Below are 24,555 nucleotides of genomic sequence, written 5' to 3'. Positions count from 1 at the left end.
CACTCACTGGATGACACTATTGTTTGTGCCATCATATAGTATTCAGTCAGTTAATTTACAAGTACATTTGGATCTCTAAAATAATCCCTTATAAATTGATATGGTGAACTTGTTAGCAAACAATTACTTGTTTACACACCCAGCTAAATCTAGCATTAGTATTCATTTGGAGTTGTGTTTCTGGCCAATATTCACTGTCCTTATTGCTCGGTTTTGGTCTCCACCCACTACTAAGGGAATTCTATGGCTATATATATATATATATTATACAGCATATACACACTACATAGTGCTGTTAAATGCCTTTAGTACTGTACAGGTAGTGTTCAGTGGGTACATTTTTGCTTAAAAAGCAGCTGTCTACTGCAGTAAAGTTGCAGCCATGAGATTAAAGTATTGAGCTGAAAGACGCAAAAATGCTCCTAAGCTAAGAGCTAAGGTGAACAGCAGAGTCGGGCCATATTTCTCTGCGTGTGTTACTACGAGGGCTTACGTATTTTGCCAACCCGGGTGTCAGACCTCAGAGTCACTCGCACCGGTGCGAGATCTTTCACATTCACACTCTCATATGCATATGCACAAATGCTGCACTGTTGAGCCAAATGATTCACATGCTCATTAGCAGCACAGTGTGTGTGTGAGTGTGTGCTATGATTCAGTCCATGTAAGGAAGCAGCCAAGTAATTATATACTGTGTGCAAACAAACACACAGTCCGTCCGTCCCCCCAGTTCATATCCCGCCTCAACACCCCTTCACTACCCCACCCATTAATGTCTTCCAAAGAATTTGTGCTTTGTCAAAATGACTTCCACTAACAAACACACACAACACTTGGAGGATATTGCAAATCCTTACATTTTTTTCTTGAGTTGACCGTAACCATAATCACAACATTTACCCTAAAATCTTTTGTTTTACCAGCTTTTTGTCCCCAAATGTGGTCCTATTACTGTCCCCGGAACGTGAGTAATACACGTACACACACACTCTAAGACGTGTGCCCATACAGCCATATGCACAAACATACATTACACATACACACACACACACAAAGCCAGCCGTTACGAGAACAATCACAGGGAATTGAATGAAAATGAAAGCCGAGCGAGGGAGACGTGAGGAGAAAAAAAGGAAAAAGAGAGAGAGAAAAAAATAGAGGGAGGAGAAAAGCCCATGTGGCAAAAGGGAGATTCTCATCTTCACTGAAATCAGCTGATCCCTCCCCTCCCTCCACTGCTACAGCTTTCTTTCTTGCATCTCTTTTTCTGTCTCCCCCTTCCATCTCCCTCCCTCCTACCTTTATCCTTTTTCAACTAACCTCTTCCCTATTTCTCTCACCAAGCTCCCTCTCTTTCTCTCTCTTTACTTTCTTTCTTAACTCCCCACCCTCCGACTCCGACTCCCTCTTTTTCTCTCTATCTCTCTTGGCTTTCACTCTTATTATGACTCTCTCTGTATTCCACCTCCCTCATCCTCTCTCTGTCACAGTGGGAGCGCTGCAGGCAGACAGAGGCAGCATACACTAATGTTACTATATTTGACAAGACACACACACACACACACACACACACACACACATATTCTCCTGCCACATGCACGACTGCACTCACATAGGGAGAAGAAGAAGGGGAGGTGGGGGCACAAACACACACACACACACAGACACACTCCGGAAAGACGGCTCTCAAGTGTACATGCGTGGATAAACACACACAAAAACACACGCGCGCACACACACACTCCGACGCGTGCTTAGTGCAGGAATCACTAACATAGCGACACACAGAAGGGCAAACGCATGACGACAGCAACCTAACGCCGTTGTCTCTCTTTCTCTCTCACACACACACGCATAAACCGTCTCTCTCTCTTTTTCACACACACTCACGCCTCTCAGACGCACAAGCCAGCGCACAAGCCAGCGAACAGGACGGCGCTGGACATATCATTCATATAGGGAATAGATCGGAGGAAAAGGATTAACTATCTCCATCCCTCTCTCTCTACAGACCTCATCCTCTCTTCCCTCCGCTTGTGTCTCTAAGCCTCTATTCACCTCGTTTTTTTTCTACACAATCCCTCCTTATTCACAATTTATTGGTGGATTGAAGGGAAGCTGGAGGGATTGTCCCTATACAGAAACAAGGATTATTCTTGCATTATTCACTTGACTGGGATCTTGAATGTATGGATTTCTTTAACTGAAGGGGGGTAACAGTTTTTCTTTTTTTACATTTATTTTTGGAAATCTTTTTTCCGAGGATGACTGATGGCAGAAAGCTATAAGGCTGGTGCTGTCTGAGATATCTTGTCAAAAGGTAAGTCTGTTTGTGGTGTTAGTTCTCTTCTCCTCACTTAGGCGCGCACGCGCACACACACACACACACACACACACACACACACACACACACACACACACACACTTAATTTCAACTGCTCCTGATCTCATTTTTACGACTAGAATTTAAGATGTACCATGTCACACAAAGTAGGTGGCATTTTTTGATCGGGCCAAAGGTGCATGCTGTGAGGACGTGGATGCTGAAAAATCAACCCTTAACCTGTTTCCTGGATATACACAATGTGCACATTCATTGGAATTTTTGGGGCTGTGGTTTTGGGGCAAAGCTTGCAGAGGTGGGCAGTGGGAGAAGCTGAGAGCATCACTGTTTATACACACACAAGGCGTATTTCTTTTAGTTATTTATATTTGACAGCAAAACATAAGAGGAAGTACAAATGTACAGACAGGCAGCAGTAAACCATATACATGACACAAGGGTAAAATGCCTTAAAAGAAATAATACGCTGTAAAGACACTTATGGCTCTAACATTTGAAAACAACAACAGACCCTGCAGGGCATGAACAGTAAATGGTTTGTTCTGCATGATGCCCAGGAAATGTTTTACAGCCATTTATTTTGTAATGGAGGGAAAAGAAGTGTCTCTAAACCCCAAGGCGTCATGTGACCTGCGGGTCAGACTTTGGCCACGACACCAACATTGCTGCACATCACAGTGCTACTGTATCTCTGGGGGGTTATGTCAGTGTGGATCTGTGCTAATGTACCACAGTAGACGTCTTCTGTTATACTTTAATTACAGCGCAATTATTATCCCATAATTTGCCCCATTTTTCTTATGCGCTTGATGTAACCCAGGAAGGCAACTTTATAGTCAAACTAATTCAGTTCTACATCTGATGGGAATACATAGAGTAGTAATTGTTTTATTTTGCTTACCGTCAGTCTAGTCTAACTTCTTCTTTCACTGATAGTATCTTATATAATCTCAATAAAGTTTAAACACTTGATGAATTAATATATGGTGTCCTGGTGATTCTCAGCCTGATGGCCACTGTGTCGCTGTTTTTTTTTTACTTGCTGTAAAACACTTGTTAACCTTGTTTTAAAAGGGTGTAATAAGAGCGATTAACTTTCAGGAGCTGCAGTGTGATTATACGATAATGCAGTGGGTGTGAGGCACTCCACCCTGATATCCTCTTGTGCCTCTTTACATTAGCTAACAATTAATGGGAATTGTCTGAATGTCCTCTAAGTAATGGCGATGCAACATAAACCTGGAGAAAAACAATAATGATCACTAACTAGCTCCATGGTTAGCACCGTAATTGGACATGCCTACTAAATACATGGCTAACACTTCCTCCCACTAAACTCAAATGATTTCCAGAAGACATGTGTTAACAGCCTGGGTGATATTATTAATGTGCTTAAACAAATAACTAATCTTAATACCACATTCAGATCCCATTTACTCCCAAATGTTGGACTTTTGTTGGGTCATTGTGAAAAAATAAAGCGTAATTTACAGCAGCACCACATTTACATTTTGGATGATAAAACAACTAAATGTGACCTGCATGTTATGCATGCATTGTGTATGCTTGAACACAATGTGCATGTTTATGTACAGTATGTGTCTGCATACCTACATGCATGTGTAATTATATATCTGTACATATTTTTGAACCATGTGCCTTTCAACACGTGTGGCTCTCTTTGTCAAGAGATCGGCATGCGCATAGGTGTGTGTGTATGTGTGTTGTCCCAATCTCTCCACTCTCCTGTGTATGAAAGCCATTAAAAATTGATTTAGAGGAGCTTCGCTGCCTCTCTCTGCCTTTGTTAGCAACCTGCGCAGACAAACTCACCCACACAGACATACACACATGCAAACACGATTTATGAGTTTTCATTTATTTTCCCTCTCTATTGTATAATGTGGTTTGTTACATCCAATAATGTGACATTGATGGAAACAAAGCTTGAATCAAACACCAGCCACCCGACAAATGCGCATATGTGTGTGTGTGTGTGTGTGTGTGTGTGTGTGTGTGTGTGTGTGTGTGTGTGTGAAGAGGGAGTAAAGGGTAGAGCTGAAGGTTAATGATTGGGCTGTGTGTTTACAATTGTGATGTCACTCATTCTGGGGGCCCCCCACACACACACGCACACACGCACGCACACGCACACATTTTTTTTGCAGGTGGATTTCAATTTGGACAGAATTCCAGCCATATTAATGAAAAACTATTAGTCAAGCCACGAAGGAATGTCACAAGAATGATGAAATGCTCTGAAGAATTGGCTCAAGTAGGCATATCGGGCAAAGATGCGCACACACGCACGCACACACACACTCATATACTAGCACAGACACACTCACTAGTATACACTTTCTCTTTGCCATTGGTGGTTCAGATACGCTGGTAAGATTTGAACTGGAGAAGGCAACATACAAATGTGTCCAGATCTTGTAGATTACAGAGACATAAAATCAACGTTCAGTTTAAATGATTTTTTCTCATTGTCATAGAGAGGGATGATCACGACAGGGATGCATACTGCAAATGGATTTGCCAAGCGTGAATACAAAGAAGAACATTGCTGAGCCTTCCCTCCATCTCACTTCCTCACTAGCAGCTATCTCTTCCTGCATCATAAACATGTGGGGCAAAACACAAGCAGCCCAAGTTGACTAATCCCAGTTGGTGGTCTCTACTTGTTATCTCAGCCCCCAGTTGTGTGGTTAAATTTTCGTCAGAGGCTCTGCACGAAGCCTCTGCAACACCCCGCGGAGTATAAAGCCGGCTTAAGTGTGGACAGGAAACAGTTAGTGGAATAAACAGGACGGAAAGAGCAGAGGAGAGAGAAAAGGAGAAGAGGAGCCCAGAGAAGGGGAGGAGGTGTTACTTGATTCCCAACATGCAGACCACATTGGCACTTAAGTATTTACACGTGCGTGTGATTTTGGCTGCCCCTTTGTCCAGGTTAAATTAAAAAAATGTAAAGCTTTCTGCGAATAGCCTGACAGGCACCGCACCGCCCGTATAACATGATGAGTGAACAGTAACAAGTAGCTGCAGAGGTGACCTTCTGCAACACCTGCAATACATCATTTATAAGGCTGTTCCAGCATCCAGATTGCGCACATGATGAAAGTTTGGCACATTTCACCATGTGTATACTATCGATACTTTATTTTATTTTATTTCTTTTTTTTTTAACTGCTTAAATGTTATTTATGCCTTTTCTCTACCCACTCTCATTCATTTTCCAAACATGTGATTTGGCATTTGATACGTCTGAATGATTTTACTTTCTGCTCGTAAAGTAACATACTGCTCCCCAGCCAAACTGTTTATGCTCCCCAAAATTAATCAAAACAAACTAACAAAACGCCATGAATCATTGGACAAATGGCCAACATGCAAAACAAGGCAACACTTACAGTCCCAAAGCTGAAACAGGAATTTAAGATTTCCCACAGCTGGAAATGTTTAACCTAATGAAGCAAAAACTGTAAACACACTGGAACTCTGCTAATGTCATTTCTGCTCTTGCGTATACATGCACTATATGTTATATATGAACAGTAAATACAACTCAACAGCGCTGCCATTACCTAAAATAAAGTCCTGAAATATATTCAAAAAATGAAAAAGGAAAACATGTACATGTACAGAGAGGAATCTTCGCAAGTTCCTTTCATTTCTCATCTGTGCTTCAGAATTCTTCAAATGAAGCTCATGTCCCAATTTAAGAAGAACAACACACATTTCCCAGTAGAGCCTGGCTAATGTGACTTTAATCACATGCAGGAAATCCATCTGCAGAATATCCTCTGTACATGCCTCTGTTCCTTTGTCGAGGAATCAGCCAGAGAGGGAGAGATGGAATGAGAGAAAGGGGAAGGGAATCATGAATATTGAAAGATGAAGGTCATAAAGAAAGTGAAAAGAAAGAAAAGGCAGAGGAAGAGATGATGAAGAGAAGATGAGGAAGTGAGGAAGCATAAAATGCAGAGGGAATATGAATAAAGAGGGCAGAGTGCTGAGAAATCAGATGTGTGCTTTATATTTTGTTCAGCGTCTGGCAGGTACTAATAGCAATAATGATGACACAAATAGCACCAGTGGGGCGCAATCACACACTCAACACACACACACACACACACACACGCATTTGTACCTCCCATCCATTTCTGCCACTCCTTGCCCCTTTTTCTTTTTATCCTTTCATCGCTGTCTCCTTTCTAAACCTCCATTCCTGCATCTTTCTCTTATTTCCCCTAGTCCCCCACTTCTCCAGTTTCCACCAACACATATAGTAAATAACTTACTGACACTCTGAATAGAATGATGTGTGTTACTTTTTGCAGTTACTGTCTGTCTGTCAAGCATTTATCAACTTTTATTTTATTCCCCCCCCCCCCCACATTTCCACTTTATCCTCCCACGACTCTAGATGACTTTTGCTTAACAAGCTTATTTAAGGCGGTACAGGTGCTAATTTACATAATTACTGCACACACACATCCACAAACGAGTGCAAACACACGCTCAAATGCACATTCCTTTTCATTCAACTTTATTGCCAAATGAGTTTTCCATTCCTCACAAACAGACAATCACTGAACAACAGCCTAATTTGATCAGTGCGATATTTCACACTGCTGAATGGGTTTTGATGATACTTTGGGAAAAGACGCATCTCACAGCAGCACCACTGCATTTTCAAAATTACACTGATTGGCCCAGGAGGCGCGTGTCAACAGCGTGCATCAGTCATGTGGCACCGAGGTTCCAGCGAGCTTTCTCCCGTGGTAATTTCCCACTCGTCAAACCCATTTTCACTGTAATGACTCAGCAGAACACTCATATCTTTCAACGCATGTAGGATATGTTTCATTACACCGCTGTAATTGCGTTGGCTTATTCTTTTTTTCAACTTTTTAACCAAGAGAAAAGTCCATCGGTCACACTGATACAGAACGGAAAACACAATGACAACCGCAAAAACAATAATATAACTATACAACTAACTATATTACATACAATAGTAACACCACTTGTTGCATTTCAGAGGCTTTGATCGCATGCAAAGAGGTTTTCTGCAGGTTTCTGGGCTCTAGAACTGTTTCAGTAAACGTGCAGTCTGATGTGAATGGGCTTGTACGGGGGATTTCCTTTATTGGAAAAGTTTCTTGATTTTGTTGGACTATATGAATAATGTCACACATCACAGGTTGGACCCCATCATCCCTAAAACATTTGAATTTCAGGAACTACAGTGTAGTCGACGTACTCTCGAGGTGACGTTTGTTTCTGTTTAATCAGCACTCTACCGTCTTCTGCCTTGCCCAAGGGTAGTTGGGCAGTATCACACACACAAACAGATGCAATGTCTCTTTTTGTTATTCTTTCCATTCATTCTTTCTCTTCCTTTTCACTCTATGTTCTGTTTTACTTCCTTCCATATGTCTCTGTTTTTCCATCGTAATGCCTATATACTTTTATCTCCCCTCTCCCCCCATGTGTTGTTCTTGCTTTGAGTCACTCTGTGTCAGTCTCTGTGCCAGACAGTAGCAGTAGGGGGTATGTCTGTTGGAAAGGCAAACTGATTGTGTAAACTGCCCAAAGACACACACATAAATTATTTATACCTATAAAATACCAGGGGTCTTTTTGCGATGCTTGCGCACACACACGTCCGCACACATACACACATACGCATGCAAAGGAGCCTCGGTGCAAACACGCTTTTAATGTATGCAAGGAAGCCTTCTAGCAAACACGAGTGTGCACATCTGCATCTGTTTATCTGTGTCTCACTCTCCCTTTTTTTTTTTTATCTCTCTACTCAGGTGTTTTGGTGTAGCTTTTTGCAGTCGCCGCCCTAGTGGAGGCTGCAGGCATGGCGGCTTGACGCCCCCATAGCCCCGCCCCTCCGACAGAGGAAGTCATGCCCCCCCACACCCACCCTCCTGGGGGCATACGCCTGTCCCCATCCAGCTCTTCCACCCACCACCTGGCAAGACCTGGTGAGTCACAAAAGCAAATAAAAATGATGAGAGAGGTGAGGAAAAACTGTCAAGAAGAGGAGGAAAAAGTGCTCCGTTCCTACTCAACTCTGCTCTATTATATTCCCATCTATTGTACTCCAGCCACACACAAAAGGAGGAACACTGTCTGTTTTGACAGCTGCTAATGTTAGGATGCCCGGGCACACGCACACAAACACAAAGGGTGAGGGCATTGAGTCCTCCAGTGAAATGCCACAATACTGTATGTATTAATACAGCCAGCAGTCTGTGGAAACAAAACAACGTGTGTAGAGAACGATTGGGGAGAGACCTGCAGGTCTGCTTTTTCTTTCTTTTCCTTACCATTTTAGCTCCTCTGCTTCCTTTTCCTGTCCTTTCTTCCCCCTCACATTGTTCTCTTCTCGTTCTTCCCCCTTTTTCACCTGTCACTTCTTCCCGCTTCCTCTCATTATCTGCCCACTTTGCTCCTCCCTGTTTCCCCATCTCTCTTCCCTCACAATCTCTCTCTCTCTCTCTCTCTCTACCCGTCCTTTACCAGGAGTATGCTCAGTCAAAACAAAAAATTTGTCGGAAGTCGGGTGGCATAGCAACAGATACGACAGCTGTGTGCGTGTGTGTGTTGTGCATTACACAGTGGAGTGGATGGATCCTGCTCTCTGAGACACTCCCTCAGCTAATAGGCAAACATAAAAGCGCCTTTCTGCTTTCTCTTCTCTTTTGTTATACATCTCATATGACACATATGGATTTTTTTTCCTCTTCCCGTTGGAGATGTACTATAGTTCCAGAGGTATCTGGCAGAAACACCCCCACCAACTGCTGTGTAACACCGGAGACACTGAATAACAGGGCAACACTATCTGTCAGATCCTCCACACACACACACACACACACACACACACACACACACACACACACACACACACACACACACACACACACACACACACACACACTCAGCTTCCGTTTATCTACATACATATTGCATTAACAGTATTGCTAAAGCCTTTTAGGAGTATGAATCTAAAATATTCTCCGTTAGTCATCAAAAGTGTTCTGTGTCTCTCTTCAATGCAATTACGTTCTTGGCATGAATGTGAAACAATATTGCCAGAACAGTCTCTCTTACTCAGTCCAATTCAATTTTCTTTTTTGACACAAAATGTGCATAATCAATACTGCCAAGCCTTTTCATAGCAGATGTTTTCTTTGCCTCCCCCACTTTGCTTTTTCACTCTTTGATCTCTGCTTTTACTCTTCAAGGTCCTCACACACCTTCATACACACAAGCACTCACTGAGTCACTAAGATGCATATAATAGGAGTAGAAAGGAGAAGGCATGTCATCAAATCAGAGCCAACGAATGTGTTAGATTAATGCGGTACAGAGAATGAGTTCAAATCATCAAGGATGTGTCTGATGAAGTGACAGAGAGGACTCCAAAGATGATTTTCCATTCGGTAATATTGTGCAAACTCTTGAAATCTAAAACTGTGTGACAGAAAACAAATCAACAAGAGAAATAGAAGAAGTGTGAGTGTTCTTCAGTGTCAGCTAGTGTGGGCCATATTTCAACTAATGGCCGTAAAACTATGATGAAATGTTGCGACCTACGCGAGACAGAAAGTGATATTACTTTTCTGAAAGGTTGTGAAGGATGCTTTATGGGTGTTCAAATCCAATTTTAAATTGTTGTGGCTCAAAGTAAAAAAAAAAGGTGTTGCGCCAAATGATCAATAAATGATTTCACATCTCAGATTATTGCATCATTTCTTCATCACTAAAACAAGTCATGTGGTTTTATAATCAGGAAACGTGCGTGTTCTCAGGAAAGATTCATTTGAATTCATTCATGCAAATTCCAGAACGAAAGGGAAAGATACTAATACTTTAGATCAGTTATATGCCACTAATACTAACAACCTTTGGCTTCCCAGGTTATGAAAATAAAAACAGGTACTCAAAAATCAGACACTAAAAAGTGAAAGGTGAAATGATACCACAGAGAAAGACAACAAGAGTTTTTAAAAGAAAGAGCAAAGTAGAGGGTGAGAATATGAATTAGTGACAGAAAGAGTGAGACGGAGGAAGCAAGAAAAAAGATGGAAACAGTGGGGGAGTGGAGAGGAGGAGGAAGAGGGATGCGAGATCAAAGAGGCGTAGTGAAAGAGACAAGGCAGTGGGTAAAAAGAAAGGGTGGAGGAGGAGAGGCGAGAGAGGAGAACAGAGAGGTCTATGAGCGACACAGAGACCATATGGTGCCCAGCAGTCTCATCTGACACAACACATACGAGCCGCCATGAATTCATTCCTATTCACACATAAACACACACTGTAGCTTATCTGGCCGCATTGAGCGCGTATGTGTTTATGCACCTCATTGCAGTCCCAAACAAAGCCGGCAGATTAACTGACCACATAATCAAAAGAGTGATAGAGAAAGTGAGAGGGTGATAGGAAGGAGGATGTGGCTTTCAATGGAGGTCTAATACTCTGACTGAGGTTAAAACATTTGGTTAGGATATGAGTTATAATACAGCGACTTAGGTTGCAGCAGGTTGGGAGTACTGCTGTAATACAGTATAGGGACTAAAGGAGGAGCGTATGGTTTGGTACAGAGCGACAGTAGAGCTACAGTCAGAACTAACCTCTTGTCTGCCCGCAGCAGCTATCGGGTTGTTACATTGATTGGATACATTCCCTGTTGAACAAATGCATCACTTTTTGGTTAGTAGCTGGTTGAACTTCTCAACCATGTGAGGATGTTGGATTTGGCATGACGCTACAGCAGTGTGACAGAGTGTCTGTGTGTGTGTGTGTGTGTGTGTGTGTGTGTGTGTGTTTGGAGTGGAGCCTGATCCCATAGTGCCTTAGTGTTACATGATACTCAGGGTTAAATAGAAACTGGAATGACAGCTTGTTGGCAAACTATCCAAAGCATCTGGCATATTCAAGTATGTAATCGTTAGACATTTTAATGTAATTGAAAGTTGTTTCCGAGAAGTGGCACCCACGTTAATTCCACAAATGCTAAACCTTTAAACATCAAGCTTTCCCCATTAAGGGAAAACTTGAATTTTACTCTCATTTTTCAGCACGAACATTTGTTTTTTTTATTCTCTCCTACAATGGTTTATAGCAGTGATCTTTCTAGGAACACGGACACATGATATTCCATCGGAGCACTGTGGTTTTGACCCTTGACCTCCTTACTGGCTTGTTATGTTTGAGATCCAGGAATTAACGTATAATTAGCTGTTGCGTCACGCAGGAATTAGAAGATTGCTACAGCTGAGGTGACCTTGAACTAGCTCCAGCTAGGCATGAAGCATGCAGAACTCTGCGTGCACATTCACCTGCAGCCACAGTTTTGTTTGGTGCGGGCGCAACAGGAATGTGCCACATGAAACACACAAATACATGGCACTGGCACACTGTCAAAGGACATTGGGCAGGGATAAATCTGGATAATCCTTTGCAACACAAACAGAAAACCACTCCACTTTAACAGTCGGCGAGCGATACTGATATAGTATCATACTCAAAGCAAGTCCAGTATAGATCCAGCATGAGTCTGATAAGCTAGCAGGGCCCAAGTACTTTACTTACCAAGTAATAATAGAAAATGGCTGATAATGGTCCTGGATAATACAGCTACGTGAGATGTGCTCAATTTGTCTTTGTGATCACTCTACAAGTCTCAGAAAAGAACATCCAATTAGCAAGATATGAGATCTCAAGCACTGTGCAACCACGTCTAATATTAGGATTACATCTACTACTTCAACTCTATCCATCCATTTATCCATCTATAAAGATGTGGTTTTACGGTATATGAAACAAAAAGATCAGGAAACAATGACATCAAAATACAACATGACAACTGTCTCACAATATTGTGTGTCTGTGTCTGTATGTGCGTGTGCGCTTTGGATCAATACCACCTGCCATTCCATCCCTTCTCAGGAATGAGTGGGCATGCATTATGACTTGTCACACATCCAAGGCAGAACCTATTCTATTCTAGTCACACTGATGCGGATGTGACATAAAAGCCGAGCGTCCTTCATTTTGTGCATTCATCGTTGGACTGAGGCCCAGTTGAGTGGTCAGTAGAAAGCGATGCCACATTTATCACAGAGATGCTGTTACAGTGAAATATGTAGCAGTGGATTTGCTGAAACTGGACTCAAATGATGCTTTACTGATTATTTGTTTCCCCATCACTTCCTTCCTCCTTTACGCCTATCCCTTTATCTCTCCCTCTCTCTGTCCCTACCTGTCACTCCCGCTAATTAATAGCTACTATCACAAAACAATGTCATTGCATGTCATACTCTACCATGGGCCATGCTTTTGTGTGTGTGTGTGTGTGTGTGTGTGTGTGTGTGTGTGTGTGTGTGTGTGTGTACATCTGTGTCACAACACATTGATACAGATAGCATGAATTAGAAAGGCAGATCAGCCTACATTTTTACCCACTCACCCCTCCAAGACAAAATAATGATTCGGTCTTACCGATGCAAAATTCATCACCGTAGAAACGGACAGGGGTGACAGAGAGAGAGTGGGTGGGAGAGAAATGGGAGGATGAGAGAGGGACAGGAGTAAACAGAGAGGGGGGGAAAGACAGAAATAGAGAGAAATATTGGAAGCGATGCCATAGGGGCTAAGATATAAAGTATAAAAACAAGATTTTAAAGAAAGACAACTACATTTCTCCTCTCCACGTTACACTGTCAGCAGGAGTACTGCCTAAACCCATACACCCTGTTCCTGCTTATCCTCAACTGCTGTTTGTGTGTGCCAGTGTGTGTGTGTGTGTGTGTGTGTGTGTGTGTGTGTGTGTGTGTGTGTGTGTGTGTGTGTGTGTGTGTGTGTGTGTGTGTGTGTATGTGTGTGAGAGTAAGCGATTAAGTGCCCAAGAGTCAGGCAGAAAGCTTGTGTGCGTGAAAGAAAAGAGATAATGTGGGTTAAATGAGGGGATTTGATGTGAACCTCAATCTTCTCTCATTATGTCACCTCTCTTCTTTTTCATGTCGTCTACAGCACTTGGTTGCTACGGTAACACAGCATTACCTTGTCAATGTTGAAATAATGCGGTGGTACTGCTGGGACCTTGATATTACATGCGTGTGTGTGTGTGTGTGTGTGTGTGCGTGTGTGTGTGTGTGTGTGTATTCTTTTATACCTGTTATACAGAGCCTTGCACAGAGAAGACATGCATATAGTGAGATGGTGTATAGTGTATGAGATTCACACACAACATTCAAAGCGAGCACACGCACACACTGCACACACACTGTGCACACGCCGGCTGGCTATTTTCCATCTGCTAAGTACGAGGTCTCGCGTTACAGACATGTTACAGCCTCTGACAAATAACACACACACACACCGTGGCTGTGATAGACAGGCTACAAAGTGTGTTGGCATATTACAGATGGGATCAGATAAATAATAATATTTAATATGACTGTCACCATTATGCCACCACTACTGCTTCTACTGAAGGCACTAGTTGATCTTGAGGATGCCCAACCATTTGTATCATGCTTTATTGTATTCACAATATTATAAATGACACGCTTAATGCTAGAACAGAAGTTGAAGTATCTCGACTATTGATTCAGGATGCAACAGAATAATTATTTATTTAACGAATCGTTTAGTCTACAGAAAGGCAGAAAATAGTGAAAAATGCGTACAATTTTATAAAAACCCAATTTGCTTGTTATCCCTACATTTAGGTCCCTTGAACCAGCAAACGTTTGTTTTCATCGATTAATGTTTTTCATGCTAAATTCCAAATTCAGGGGTTGCTTTCTACATACATAATGTAGCTGGTATTGAGAGTCACTGGAGTCAAATCTCATCTCTTTGAGTCCTGCACAGAGGGCCGTGTGAAACTTTAAAGAGTTAAGAAATACAGGCGAGCGAGTGTTGCATAGAGACAGCTGGTCGCTCTGGTAATAAGATAGCAGCGAGTCTGTCGCTTGCATGGAAAACAGCTTGGCCCTTGGTAACATGCAACTGAGCTCAGTAATGGAGGCGCTTGTGGTGGTGACATCATAGCTGGGTCCAGTGTCACCCATGGGCCCCTGGATATAAACTTACAGACAGCTGGGACCCTGGAGTTGTGGAGCAGTGTTGCCTAGGTGACACTGTCAAACATCACTGCATGTACGGGAGTCATGTGACTCTTCACAGGCGAATGAAGGTGACAAACAGTAAAAATAAATACACATTAACAGTAGTTTTGAGTGTGTATCAGCATAATAACATAATCATACAACTTTGTGCAGATAGAAACTGAATAGTACTACAAGACACCTAATTGATTAATTAGAATTAGTTTTAATGATCAATGATGATAAAATAATGTCTTTACTTTAAAATAATATAAAAGTGAACTATATGAGACAAAGAAAGAAAATGTCTAAATGCTAAATATTTCTAAGCCAATGTATCATCTAAATGGCTTATTCTTGGATTGCTGTATATTTTCCACAACTGAAAACCAGCTGGGGTGGGGTTGGGAGTCTACTGGGCAATCCGGCTCTAAGAGTCGCCTCAGAAGTCTTGCTTCGATCAAACAGGAACATCGTGTTGCATTTTAATGCCGCATGTCTTAGTTTGTTTCCCATCGCTGAAAGCATTGCCAGCCTAAATGTGCCCAGAATGTCAGCACTTTTAAGGCATGTGTTCAGGGATTCTTATAAAAGATTCAGTCTGAAGTCAGTTTGGACTGAATTAAACTGCACAGAACCACTTTAACTTATTTGGACTGAACCTGCCTATCTTCCTCCGACTGTGGCTGAATGTTTTCCTTCTGGTTTGGCTGCGTGGAACGCTACAGCAGAAAGGATTTGGAGCAGCTAAAATAAGCCAAAACAACAACTACCTCCTCCACCACGAGAGCAGCTAAAACCACTCATAAATGTTGGAAGATAGGCTTTAGCACTGGGGGAGGGTGGGAGGGGAGCTATAATGTTCAGTAAGAGAGGGAGAAGAGAGGAGAGGGTGAGGGGAGAAAAAGAATACCATTGCAAAAATAAAGCCCATCGCAGGTAGAGGAGTATGAAAGATGCACAAAAATGACCGCAATTTGAAATTTGACACGATATGAGGGAGCAGCAGTGAGACACACACAGTTTCTCTCTCTCTCTCTCTCTCTCTCTCTCTCTCTCTCTCTCTCTCTCTCTCTCTCTCTCTCCAGAACCCTTAGTTGTATAACAGTGCTTCTACCTCACAGCCACTGTGCAGCAAAATCATTTCAGATTCCCACTGAGCTGCCGCAGTAAAAGATTGGCCCTCTGAAGCATTTCCACTAGATGGCACAGGACGCTTCAGGATACCTCAAAATCTCTACTTTCATCCATTTATGAAGTAGCGTTAATTTTTCTAGAGATTAGGATTATACTGCCGGAGAGAGCGGAGAGGATAATGGATACAGGAACAGGAGAGGTCACACACTGATCTCTCTTACTTGCTAAATAAATGCAAAATGGGGGCAGTGTCCCTCAGGGAGGTCATGTTCTGTCCGGCAGGTAAAATATGTCTGAGAAAAGATGCTATTTCTAGACTATTGTCAGTGTGTATTCACAGATCTATACAATGTAGTTTCCAGGCGTTTTAACAAAGTGTTATGTAACAGATTTTCACCTGCCTGTGGCCATTTTTAACCAGACGTTTTGAATTTGCACATTTGCTGTTAAAGAGATAGACATTATTACCCTACAAAAAACTCCTTAAAACGAAGATTAACTACGGTCTTCCAATTCTTGCACTTTCATTTGCTCTCATTTTAATTATGAGATGACATTTTGGGAAAAGCAAACTATTCACTTTCTTGTCAAGATTTAGATAAGAACATTGATACCACGCTCATGTTCGTACGATAAACATGAAGCTACAGCCAGCAGCCGGTTATCTTAGCTTAGAATAAAGACTGGAAACAGGGAGAAACAGCTAACACATTTTAAAAAACCCGAAACGAAACAGCACCCTTTAAGCTCAACAGTTCTTTTTTTTTTTTTCTTGTTTCTTGAATCTGTTAACTGGATGCTGGGTAGCTGCATATTTCCTGAAACGCACTTCTCAAAATGTCAAACTGTCCCTTTAACAACATTTTGATGAGCTCAAAGAGGCGATAAATCATTCAGCAAACAGATATTTTTCTCAAATCATCCAGCCCTTCTCTCCATTCTGAATGCATTACTCATCATTTATCATTAATTAAGTTCACTGTCTATCCAGTGGTGGAACTGAAATGTCCTACATTCTGTGCTCACTTGAAGTCTTCTTAAAGTTTAAAGGGAATAAAACATGATTTTAATGGGACGTATAAAATATCCTCTAAACTCTCTGACTACACCATTTTAATTTTCATATTTTATCAGTAGTGAGATAAAGAGGCTCAGAGGAAAGTCAAGTTACTTTAGAAGAGTGAAGAATGTTTAACATATCCCAATGTGAAGTGGTGGAGTGGTAAAGGGCTATTACACAGAGTTTCATCACCAGCCAGACTGTCAACATGGTGAAAGACAATGCAGTGTTGAATGTGAGTGAGAAGAAGGAGAGAGGAAATGAGAAAGAAAGCGAGTGGACAGATGGGCTAACAGAGAGAGAAAACACAACAACAGGGAGCGGGTGAGACATAGTGTGACAAAAGGCAATGGCATGCTGAGAAATAGATGCTAATAATATGCAGATGATGCAAGTGATGAAATCTGCTGGTGAAGCCAAGAGTCTTGTCAGGAAGTAAAAAGTGCTGTGTCTGGAAAGTAGTTTTGTTAATATCACGCTTTGTTGGTGCTAAACACACACACACGCACATGCCCACACACACACACACACACTCACATATTCATACACGGAGAGATAAAGTCGTGCTGATAAGCCGTTGGACAGAAAACAAAGTCAGTAACTGTAACGAGACACCGAGGGAATACAGAGCAGTGCCGAGAGACTCGAAGTGAAAGAGAATGAGAAAGATAAAGACACTCAAGTGGGCGAAAGAGAATAACAGAGTGGAGAGAGGGACAGACAGATGCCCAGACAGACAGAGAAGCAATAAATATGAAAAAGAATGAATGAAAAGGCCTGAATTAACAGATGCAAATAAAGACAGCAAAGGAGCAAAAAAGGACGCTCATAAAAACTTGAAACAGAATGAAAGGGGAAACGAGATTATGAATGGAAATGACAAAATGACTTTACTCTGCAGGAGAACAATGAGTCTAAAATGGAATAAAACGAAAGGGATTTCCCTCGTGAGTGTCACTCAGACTGCTGTGAGACGCACACAAACATACACAAAGAAAGACAAAGACAAAGCCAGACACACTCATAAACACAAAACGAAACACCCCAGGAAGCTTTGCTCTTTTAACAGATGGCTTTGTAAATAGACTGCTGCCATGTAAATACGCAGACACACACACAGACGAACAATTAATATAACTAGTCTGGTTCTGCGGTGACCTTTCAGGTCATCAGGATTTTTCAGGTTTTTATTGTATAAATCCATAATAGTATCTGTAACAAGGATAGTTATGGTTCTACTTTGTATCTTCCTCTAACATGTATCTAACAAAAGTTCTCTCTTTCCTCCTCTTTCTCCTCCTCAAGTCTTCCTCTGTGTCCTCTGCCTCCTGGCGACGCTGCTGCCGGCAGCCTCCTCTTGCCCTCCTCCCTGTCTCTGCGACTCAGGCGGCCTGGTGGTGGACTGCGGAGGCCGGGGTCTCTCCTCCCTGCCTCCCCTTCACCTCCTGCCTCCGGGGTGCCGCTCCCTCCTGCTGGCCAACAACAAGCTTGCCTTGCTGGGAGCCTCTGCCTTCGCTAACCTCTCCTCGCTGGAGGTCTGCAGCCCATTTTGTCTTTATAAGAAATGCTTCTTTCGCTCGGCAGTTGAAGATGTTGTTAGGTTGTTGTTTACCGTGGCGTGTGCAGTGTTTTCTGCACTGACCTTGCACAGTGAATATCCCTCAGGACAATAAGTAGCACTGTATGGTGAGTCTCATATTGAGAAAACTGCAGACAACCTCTGCTCTCAGTCTGAAAAGTTAAGAAAAGCTGATATTTTCAAGGTTTTGCAGGGTTACTCACCATTAGCACATTGTGTGCAATGCACAGCCAACTTGGTATTCAAATATAAGATGCATTAACATGCACAAAAAAGGCTGGGTAAATACACCCTCATTAGTTACAACCTCAGGCTGCTGATCAGTTTCAGTTCTAAATACTATTACTGCTTGTTATTCAGCACATTAGATTAATAATCAGCAATTATATCATTAAAATTATATAATATATAATTATTATATGAACCTTTTGAGGAAAATTAGCCGAGGTGCTGAGCATCTATCTGCTGTAAAAACAGTGTTTGTTCTGCATTCTGACTGCTTGTTAGATTGGTGATCTATGGAGATTGTTACACTTATCCTACCGTTGCACTCGAAGTGAGTTACTCTGAATCGTAGTACCAACTTAAGGTATAAATTGTCCTTTAAAGTTTAGAAGCAGTTCATCCATTTTTTAAGATTCCTCCAGGCCTTATGCATAAAGTCTCTCAGAATGTACTGAATGTCACTTTCCATTGTTAAGATACTGTATGTGGTGTATAAAATTCACAAATGTATTTTATTTGTATTTTAGGAGCTGGACCTCTCTAATAACTACCTGGATAATCTACCAGCTGGATTATTCAGGGACATGTCCAACCTGACGAGACTGACTCTGCACAACAACTCACTAACAGTAATGGACAGAGAGCTCTTCCAGGTAGGCACTGCATATAGTACAACACAGCGCCTTGTGCTAATTTGTATACACCATCAGATTATTCAATCCACCAAAGTACTACAGCATGTGAATAAACGAAGAAGCTGATACCACCACTGAACCACTGTTTCAACTACTGGCGAGGCTCTATAGGCTCTGTTTAGGAGAAGAGCCAACCTAAGCAGATATACATGACTGGGATCCCGTCCAGGTTGTAAATTAGTAATCAACAGTTTGCTCAACACTTTCATCCACTTTAATCTGAACCAAAGCAGTCTGCAGGATGAGCTTGTGTCATGATTTCACTTGGGACCCTAAATCAAACAAGATTAGCCCATCAAGTGATGCGAGTGAAAGAAGCCAAATATACTGATAAGAGTTTGGGGGAAAGTGTACATGCCGTACTGTACGAGTGTAGATGGCTAAACAGAGAGCTTGTTTGGATGTGTTTACAGGGCTTGGGGGGTCTTCAGAGTCTGGATCTGTCCCTGAATGGTCTGTCCTCTGTTCCTCTGGGGCTATTGGATGAGCTGCAGAGCCTCAGGTACACATCAACACACACTGACATGTTTAAATCAATGTGCTCTTACAGACCCCCAGGGCAACACTGGTGTAAGATCACATTATGACCATCCTGCTGTTAGGAGGTCAAAGGTTGGAGGTCAGGGCCCTGACAATATACAGTATGTCACAATTTGGAAAACGTATGCAAAATGATATATAAAAATGATCTAATTGATATTGAAGGACCTGTTTGCTAAGCATTACTCAAGACAATAATAACTCCTTTCTGCTCATTTTGTAATTACAATGAATTTTAACATACGATCATTTTTTATTATTGCCGAATTGGGAATAGTACTTTTTTAAAATGTAAATTAATGTTATTCTAATTATTTCATAGGTGGCTGTCTCTAGCGGGTAACAGGCTTCATGGTTTGGAGAGGGCAGCGTTTGAGCCACTTGCCAACCTACAACACCTGGAACTGGGACACAACCCCTGGGAATGTGACTGCAACCTCCGCGATTTTAAACACTGGATGGAGTGGCTGCTGTACAGAGGTAGATGTTTGATTTATTATTAAGGGAAAGGAAAAGAGGGCAGAAACTACTGAATGCTAGTTCACGTTAAAGATAGGTAGGTGTGTCTATATTTGTTCGTGCCTGTGCTTCTAGCAACACTATAACTGCATCGGTGGGTGAATGCACATCGCCATGCTCATTGTGTGTACTGTGTGTGTTGTCCACGTGTCTCTGCAGGCCGTTAATACATCAGATAACCACAGCTGCTCTCCGCCCTCTCTTCATGTGTAAAAATCTACATTCACCTCAGCGCCTCGGGCCTCAGCTGCCGCGCTAATGAAGCATCTCTTCTCTTTTCTGCTCCATTCTCCTATTTGCTTCATTCCGCCGCTTTGCTGGGCACTACTCTCCAGCTCAGTTCAGTGCAAGTCAGACGGAGACTGACAAACGGCAGACACGATCATTTAATAATCACCGGAGCAGTAGAGAAAATTACAAGGAGACATTTCGTCGTTGAACATGAAAACATGACAGCAGCTCTTCAAACGGTAGATGATGCACGATATGTTATAGAAAGTAAGACAGAGCGCCGAACAAGTGTGAAATGCTCGGTGACAGCAGCCTGTGTTGACTTCCATCTCCTGCGAACCACTTTAAGCACACACGGCTGGGATATTTGGAGAGTTAACTCTGTTTGCAGAGGGGATTCTTTCGTCACACGCCGAGATAAAAGCATCTGGGGGCTAAATACCACTTTCCTTGTTCTGTCTTTCTATTATCCTCCGCTTTTAATCTAATTGATTGCTGCTTTAGGAATCTGAGGGCACAGATCAATGGCTTTCTAACGTTCAACCTCGATACAAATAATATTTGGGAAGACAAATGCAGCATGTGATGATAACAAAGTAGATCCCCCACCCTCCTGCCGCTTGTGGGAATTAGTGACTCAGATATTTCTCTCTTCCACACACTGCTGAAGCTAGGCATGTCATCTCATGAATTATAGAAGGACTTAGTTGAGGCTATCTCCAACTTAGTGTAGAGGGCACAGCAAACTCTGTGTGTGTGTTAAGTGATGTATGACTCATCCTAGTGTTGGCCCAACCACCCCACGCTCTATCTTTTCCTCTCTCTCAGTTAATTGGTAGTGCTTTACAGGCATAAAGCATTTAATAAATGACCTCTCCCTGTCCTCCTTTCTCTGCACCTTCTTTCTCTCTCCTTTAGGGGGGAAAGTGGACGCGGTGGAGTGCACGCTACCGAAGGATCTGCGTGGGAGAGACATCCGTGGCGTGCCGGTGGAAATGTTCAACTACTGCCTCCAACTTGAAGATGAGAACGGGGGAGGAGGTGAGGCTTCCCGTTCCGGACAAGGAGGCGTTCCTCCGTGCAGCAAGAACGCTCTTAACCCCAGTGGGGCAACACCAATTTCTGACAACAGCAACACTGCTGATGACTCCTCTTCAAACACGGGAGGTGGAGGCGGAGGCGGAGAGGCCCCGTCGGAATGTGTTCGCGCCCGTTACCGTCCTGTGAGCGTGCGCCGCGCCATCGGCACAGTGGTGATTGCTGGCGTGGTGTGCGGCATCGTTTGCATCATGATGGTTGCAGCCGCGGCTTACGGCTGCATCTACGCCTCGCTGATGGCCAAGTACCAGAGAGAGCTAAAGAAGAGGCAGCCACTGATGGGAGACGGAGAGGGAGACGGGGATGAGGAGAAACAGATCTCCTCTGTAGCCTAGAGGAGTGACGGGACGGGGGAGGGTTGGCATCTCAAAGGGGGAAAGTTGGAAAGGCGAAAATGAAAAAAGGGCTTAAAGAGGAGAGAGAGATGGAATCTGCCTCTGACTCTCAAACTGACACCTTTCTCCCACTTTCTGTCTTCCTTTCTTTGTCCTCTTTCTATTTTAACCAGCTCCCTCTCTGTCCCTCTCTCACAAACACATACCTTATCTGTTCCCTGAATGTATTGTACCGTTTGGAGCCATTCTTACTTCAGTAGCCTATTTGTTACCAATCATCCCTCCAACTCGCCTACCAACCACCTACTGCTGCTTTTGGCCACTGATGAATTTACCATTTTATTGGCTGAGAGAAAAACTATTTTGCAATGTCTTTAGTATGAGACATATAATTTAAGATGTTACAAAACACTCTCGAATTGGATCGAATTTTCAGGGATTTACAGTGTGTATGGTTTCGATTGGATCAATATTCACAATGAGAAGAAGTTTTAGTAAGAGGTAATGCCCAGTTTTTGTTTGCATCTTTCTCCTCAACCAATGCCAGTAGTTCCTCAAAGAAACCAGGACCCCAGTCCAGATCCCTCCACCCTCGTCTGGCCTAATACTCCTCTGACTCTCTCTCTCTGAAGTCCCAAAGAAACAGCCAGTGTTGGAAAGCTTGTAGGAAATGAGGGAAACTTAATATATAAACACAAAGAGATGTCATTTATATAGTCCACACTCTCTATCACTTTGTTGCAGAGAGAACACTGGGGATACAGATTGTACGTTGACAGGAAATCAAACACAGAGTCTCCTGAGTCTCGTGTTTCTTGAGACTTGTTAGGGATATTTCTATAGAACAGGAAACCATTTGGATCGACACAATTAGTGTTCATGGATCGCTAGACCTTTCAAATACATGAGGTCAGAGACAACAATAGATAGATCTGTTTCTCTCTGGATCTTCTCCGGACCAATAACCTTCAGGTGTCACAGACTGGAGCTGCGCATGAGATGATATAATGAATCTTATCAAGCAGTTCAAAGGGGATCAAACCATTAAACTTTGCTGTATTTGTCACTTTTGCTCTAAATAAGGCTCTTGCTTACTTGATGCTTGTTAAATGATTATAATCAGTATCTGGACAGATCATAAGCCTCTTATCGTGGAGGAAACGCAATCAAACTACTTTTCTGGTATTACTGGGACTAAGCTTCTCGGCTGGTTCAGAAAGGTATTCACAATGGTTTTAATGACATCATTGAGATTTAAAGGACCACAGACTTTGCTTCAAAACAAATATTCTTTGTTCAGAGCTCATTTTCAGACTGAATGTTTGCTACTATGTCACGGAAGCACTATCTCAGAGAACCCTGTCTCCTGGCAAGGACTACAAAACGTCATGTAAGGACTACAAACTTCAGACTCCTGCACTTTATTTGCCTAACCAGATCCCCTCTGGCCTCGCTCTCCCTCCTCCCTTCCCTCTCTTTCTTTCTAAAATGGATGATTTGCCCAGAGGGATTAGAACGAACAAGGGATTAAACAAAAAGACGCTGCTATTTTCCCCCCCCTCCTCGCCATCCTTTTATCTATCCATCCATCTTTTCCATCCAGTGCTATTTATGGAAAGTATTTCACACTTCCTAACACTTCCACCTCCTTACTGTCCTTTCATCCATCCTCCCATATTGTTGTTTTTCCTCAAAAGGTCAGCAATATGCAATTCAAGTTGCGTCACCATAACGTGAAAATTCTGTCACCGCCAAAGAGTCCTTCAGTTATAAACTTAGTAATCATCACTTATTCGAGAGGAATCTGTTTGATTGCTACTCTTAGTTTGTTACTTTGCTTCGCTACATGGTGTTTTCAGACGTATCCTTATTCATGCACTGAAATGTTTATGGTTATGTGTATTCATGGTTAGTAGAGTAGGACATGTGTGTCTTCAGTAAAACAACCTCAAAAATCCAGCTTTCATTGCATATTGCTCGCCGACAGTAAAACTATTGTTCCCTCTCGATTTTGAATTGGCTGGAAATAAACCTATATTGATAGTGTGTTATCTTATACCTGGGTATGATGCAGATAAATATTATTATATTAGTCTCATTAATATGGTGTGTTGGCCCAACGATTCCCCCACGATGCCGTAACTGTTTATGGTTTTCTGTATCAATTCATGATGTTTGTCTCTTGTTGTGTTAATGACTTCTATGTTTTGTTTTAGCTTTTAATATGTCTGTAATGTTCGTTTATCTGTTGGGTTCATTCATTTGTGTTCGGTAGTTGGTGAAGTTTCTGCAAGAGGCATAGAAAGAGTTTGGCCATTGAGAGGGAAAAGGGCCCCGCACTGCTGCCTTGCCTCTTTTTCAGGTGACGTTATTTAGCTTAGTCACATAGATGACAGGTAATCTTATTGTTTTATTATGACTTGTAGTGCTTTAGGACCAACCTTATCTCCTACAAATAACATTGCATTGTACAACTTATAATTGGCATCTTCAGGAAAATGTGATATTTTAAAGCGATTTTCAATGACAAGTGTAAATATAGCCATGAATCAAAAGGGACACAGCCAATGGCTAAACTCTGTCTATGTATCTGGAAGCATTGTCCTCTCACCTCCTGGTCTGCAGGTCTTGTGCTGTTGGTAGCTAAGTATC

General features: G+C 42.3%; 2 protein-coding genes across 2 annotated transcripts in view; one reads left to right on the top strand and one right to left on the bottom strand.

Moving 5' to 3' along the window:
- cacna2d4a (calcium channel, voltage-dependent, alpha 2/delta subunit 4a) overlaps positions 1–24,555 on the bottom strand; it is a 72,300-nt gene that overhangs the window by 24,129 nt on the left and 23,616 nt on the right. The gene's annotated exons all lie outside the window — the stretch shown is intronic.
- On the top strand, positions 1,691–22,671 carry lrtm2a (leucine rich repeat transmembrane protein 2a). The gene is made up of 7 exons (XM_029461977.1): positions 1,691–2,320; positions 8,173–8,349; positions 17,987–18,216; positions 19,013–19,138; positions 19,594–19,682; positions 20,043–20,200; positions 21,389–22,671. Exons 2-7 carry the CDS (start codon positions 8,271–8,273, stop codon positions 21,901–21,903), a joined length of 1,197 nt encoding a protein of 398 aa, XP_029317837.1. The 5' UTR covers positions 1,691–2,320; positions 8,173–8,270; the 3' UTR covers positions 21,904–22,671.

This window comes from Cottoperca gobio, chromosome 23 (genome assembly GCF_900634415.1).
Source record: "Cottoperca gobio chromosome 23, fCotGob3.1, whole genome shotgun sequence".
In the NCBI taxonomy this organism is placed as follows: Eukaryota; Metazoa; Chordata; class Actinopteri; order Perciformes; family Bovichtidae; genus Cottoperca; species Cottoperca gobio.
The sequence above is the reverse complement of the archived record's forward strand: the minus strand, read 5'-3'. Positions and strand labels throughout refer to the sequence as shown.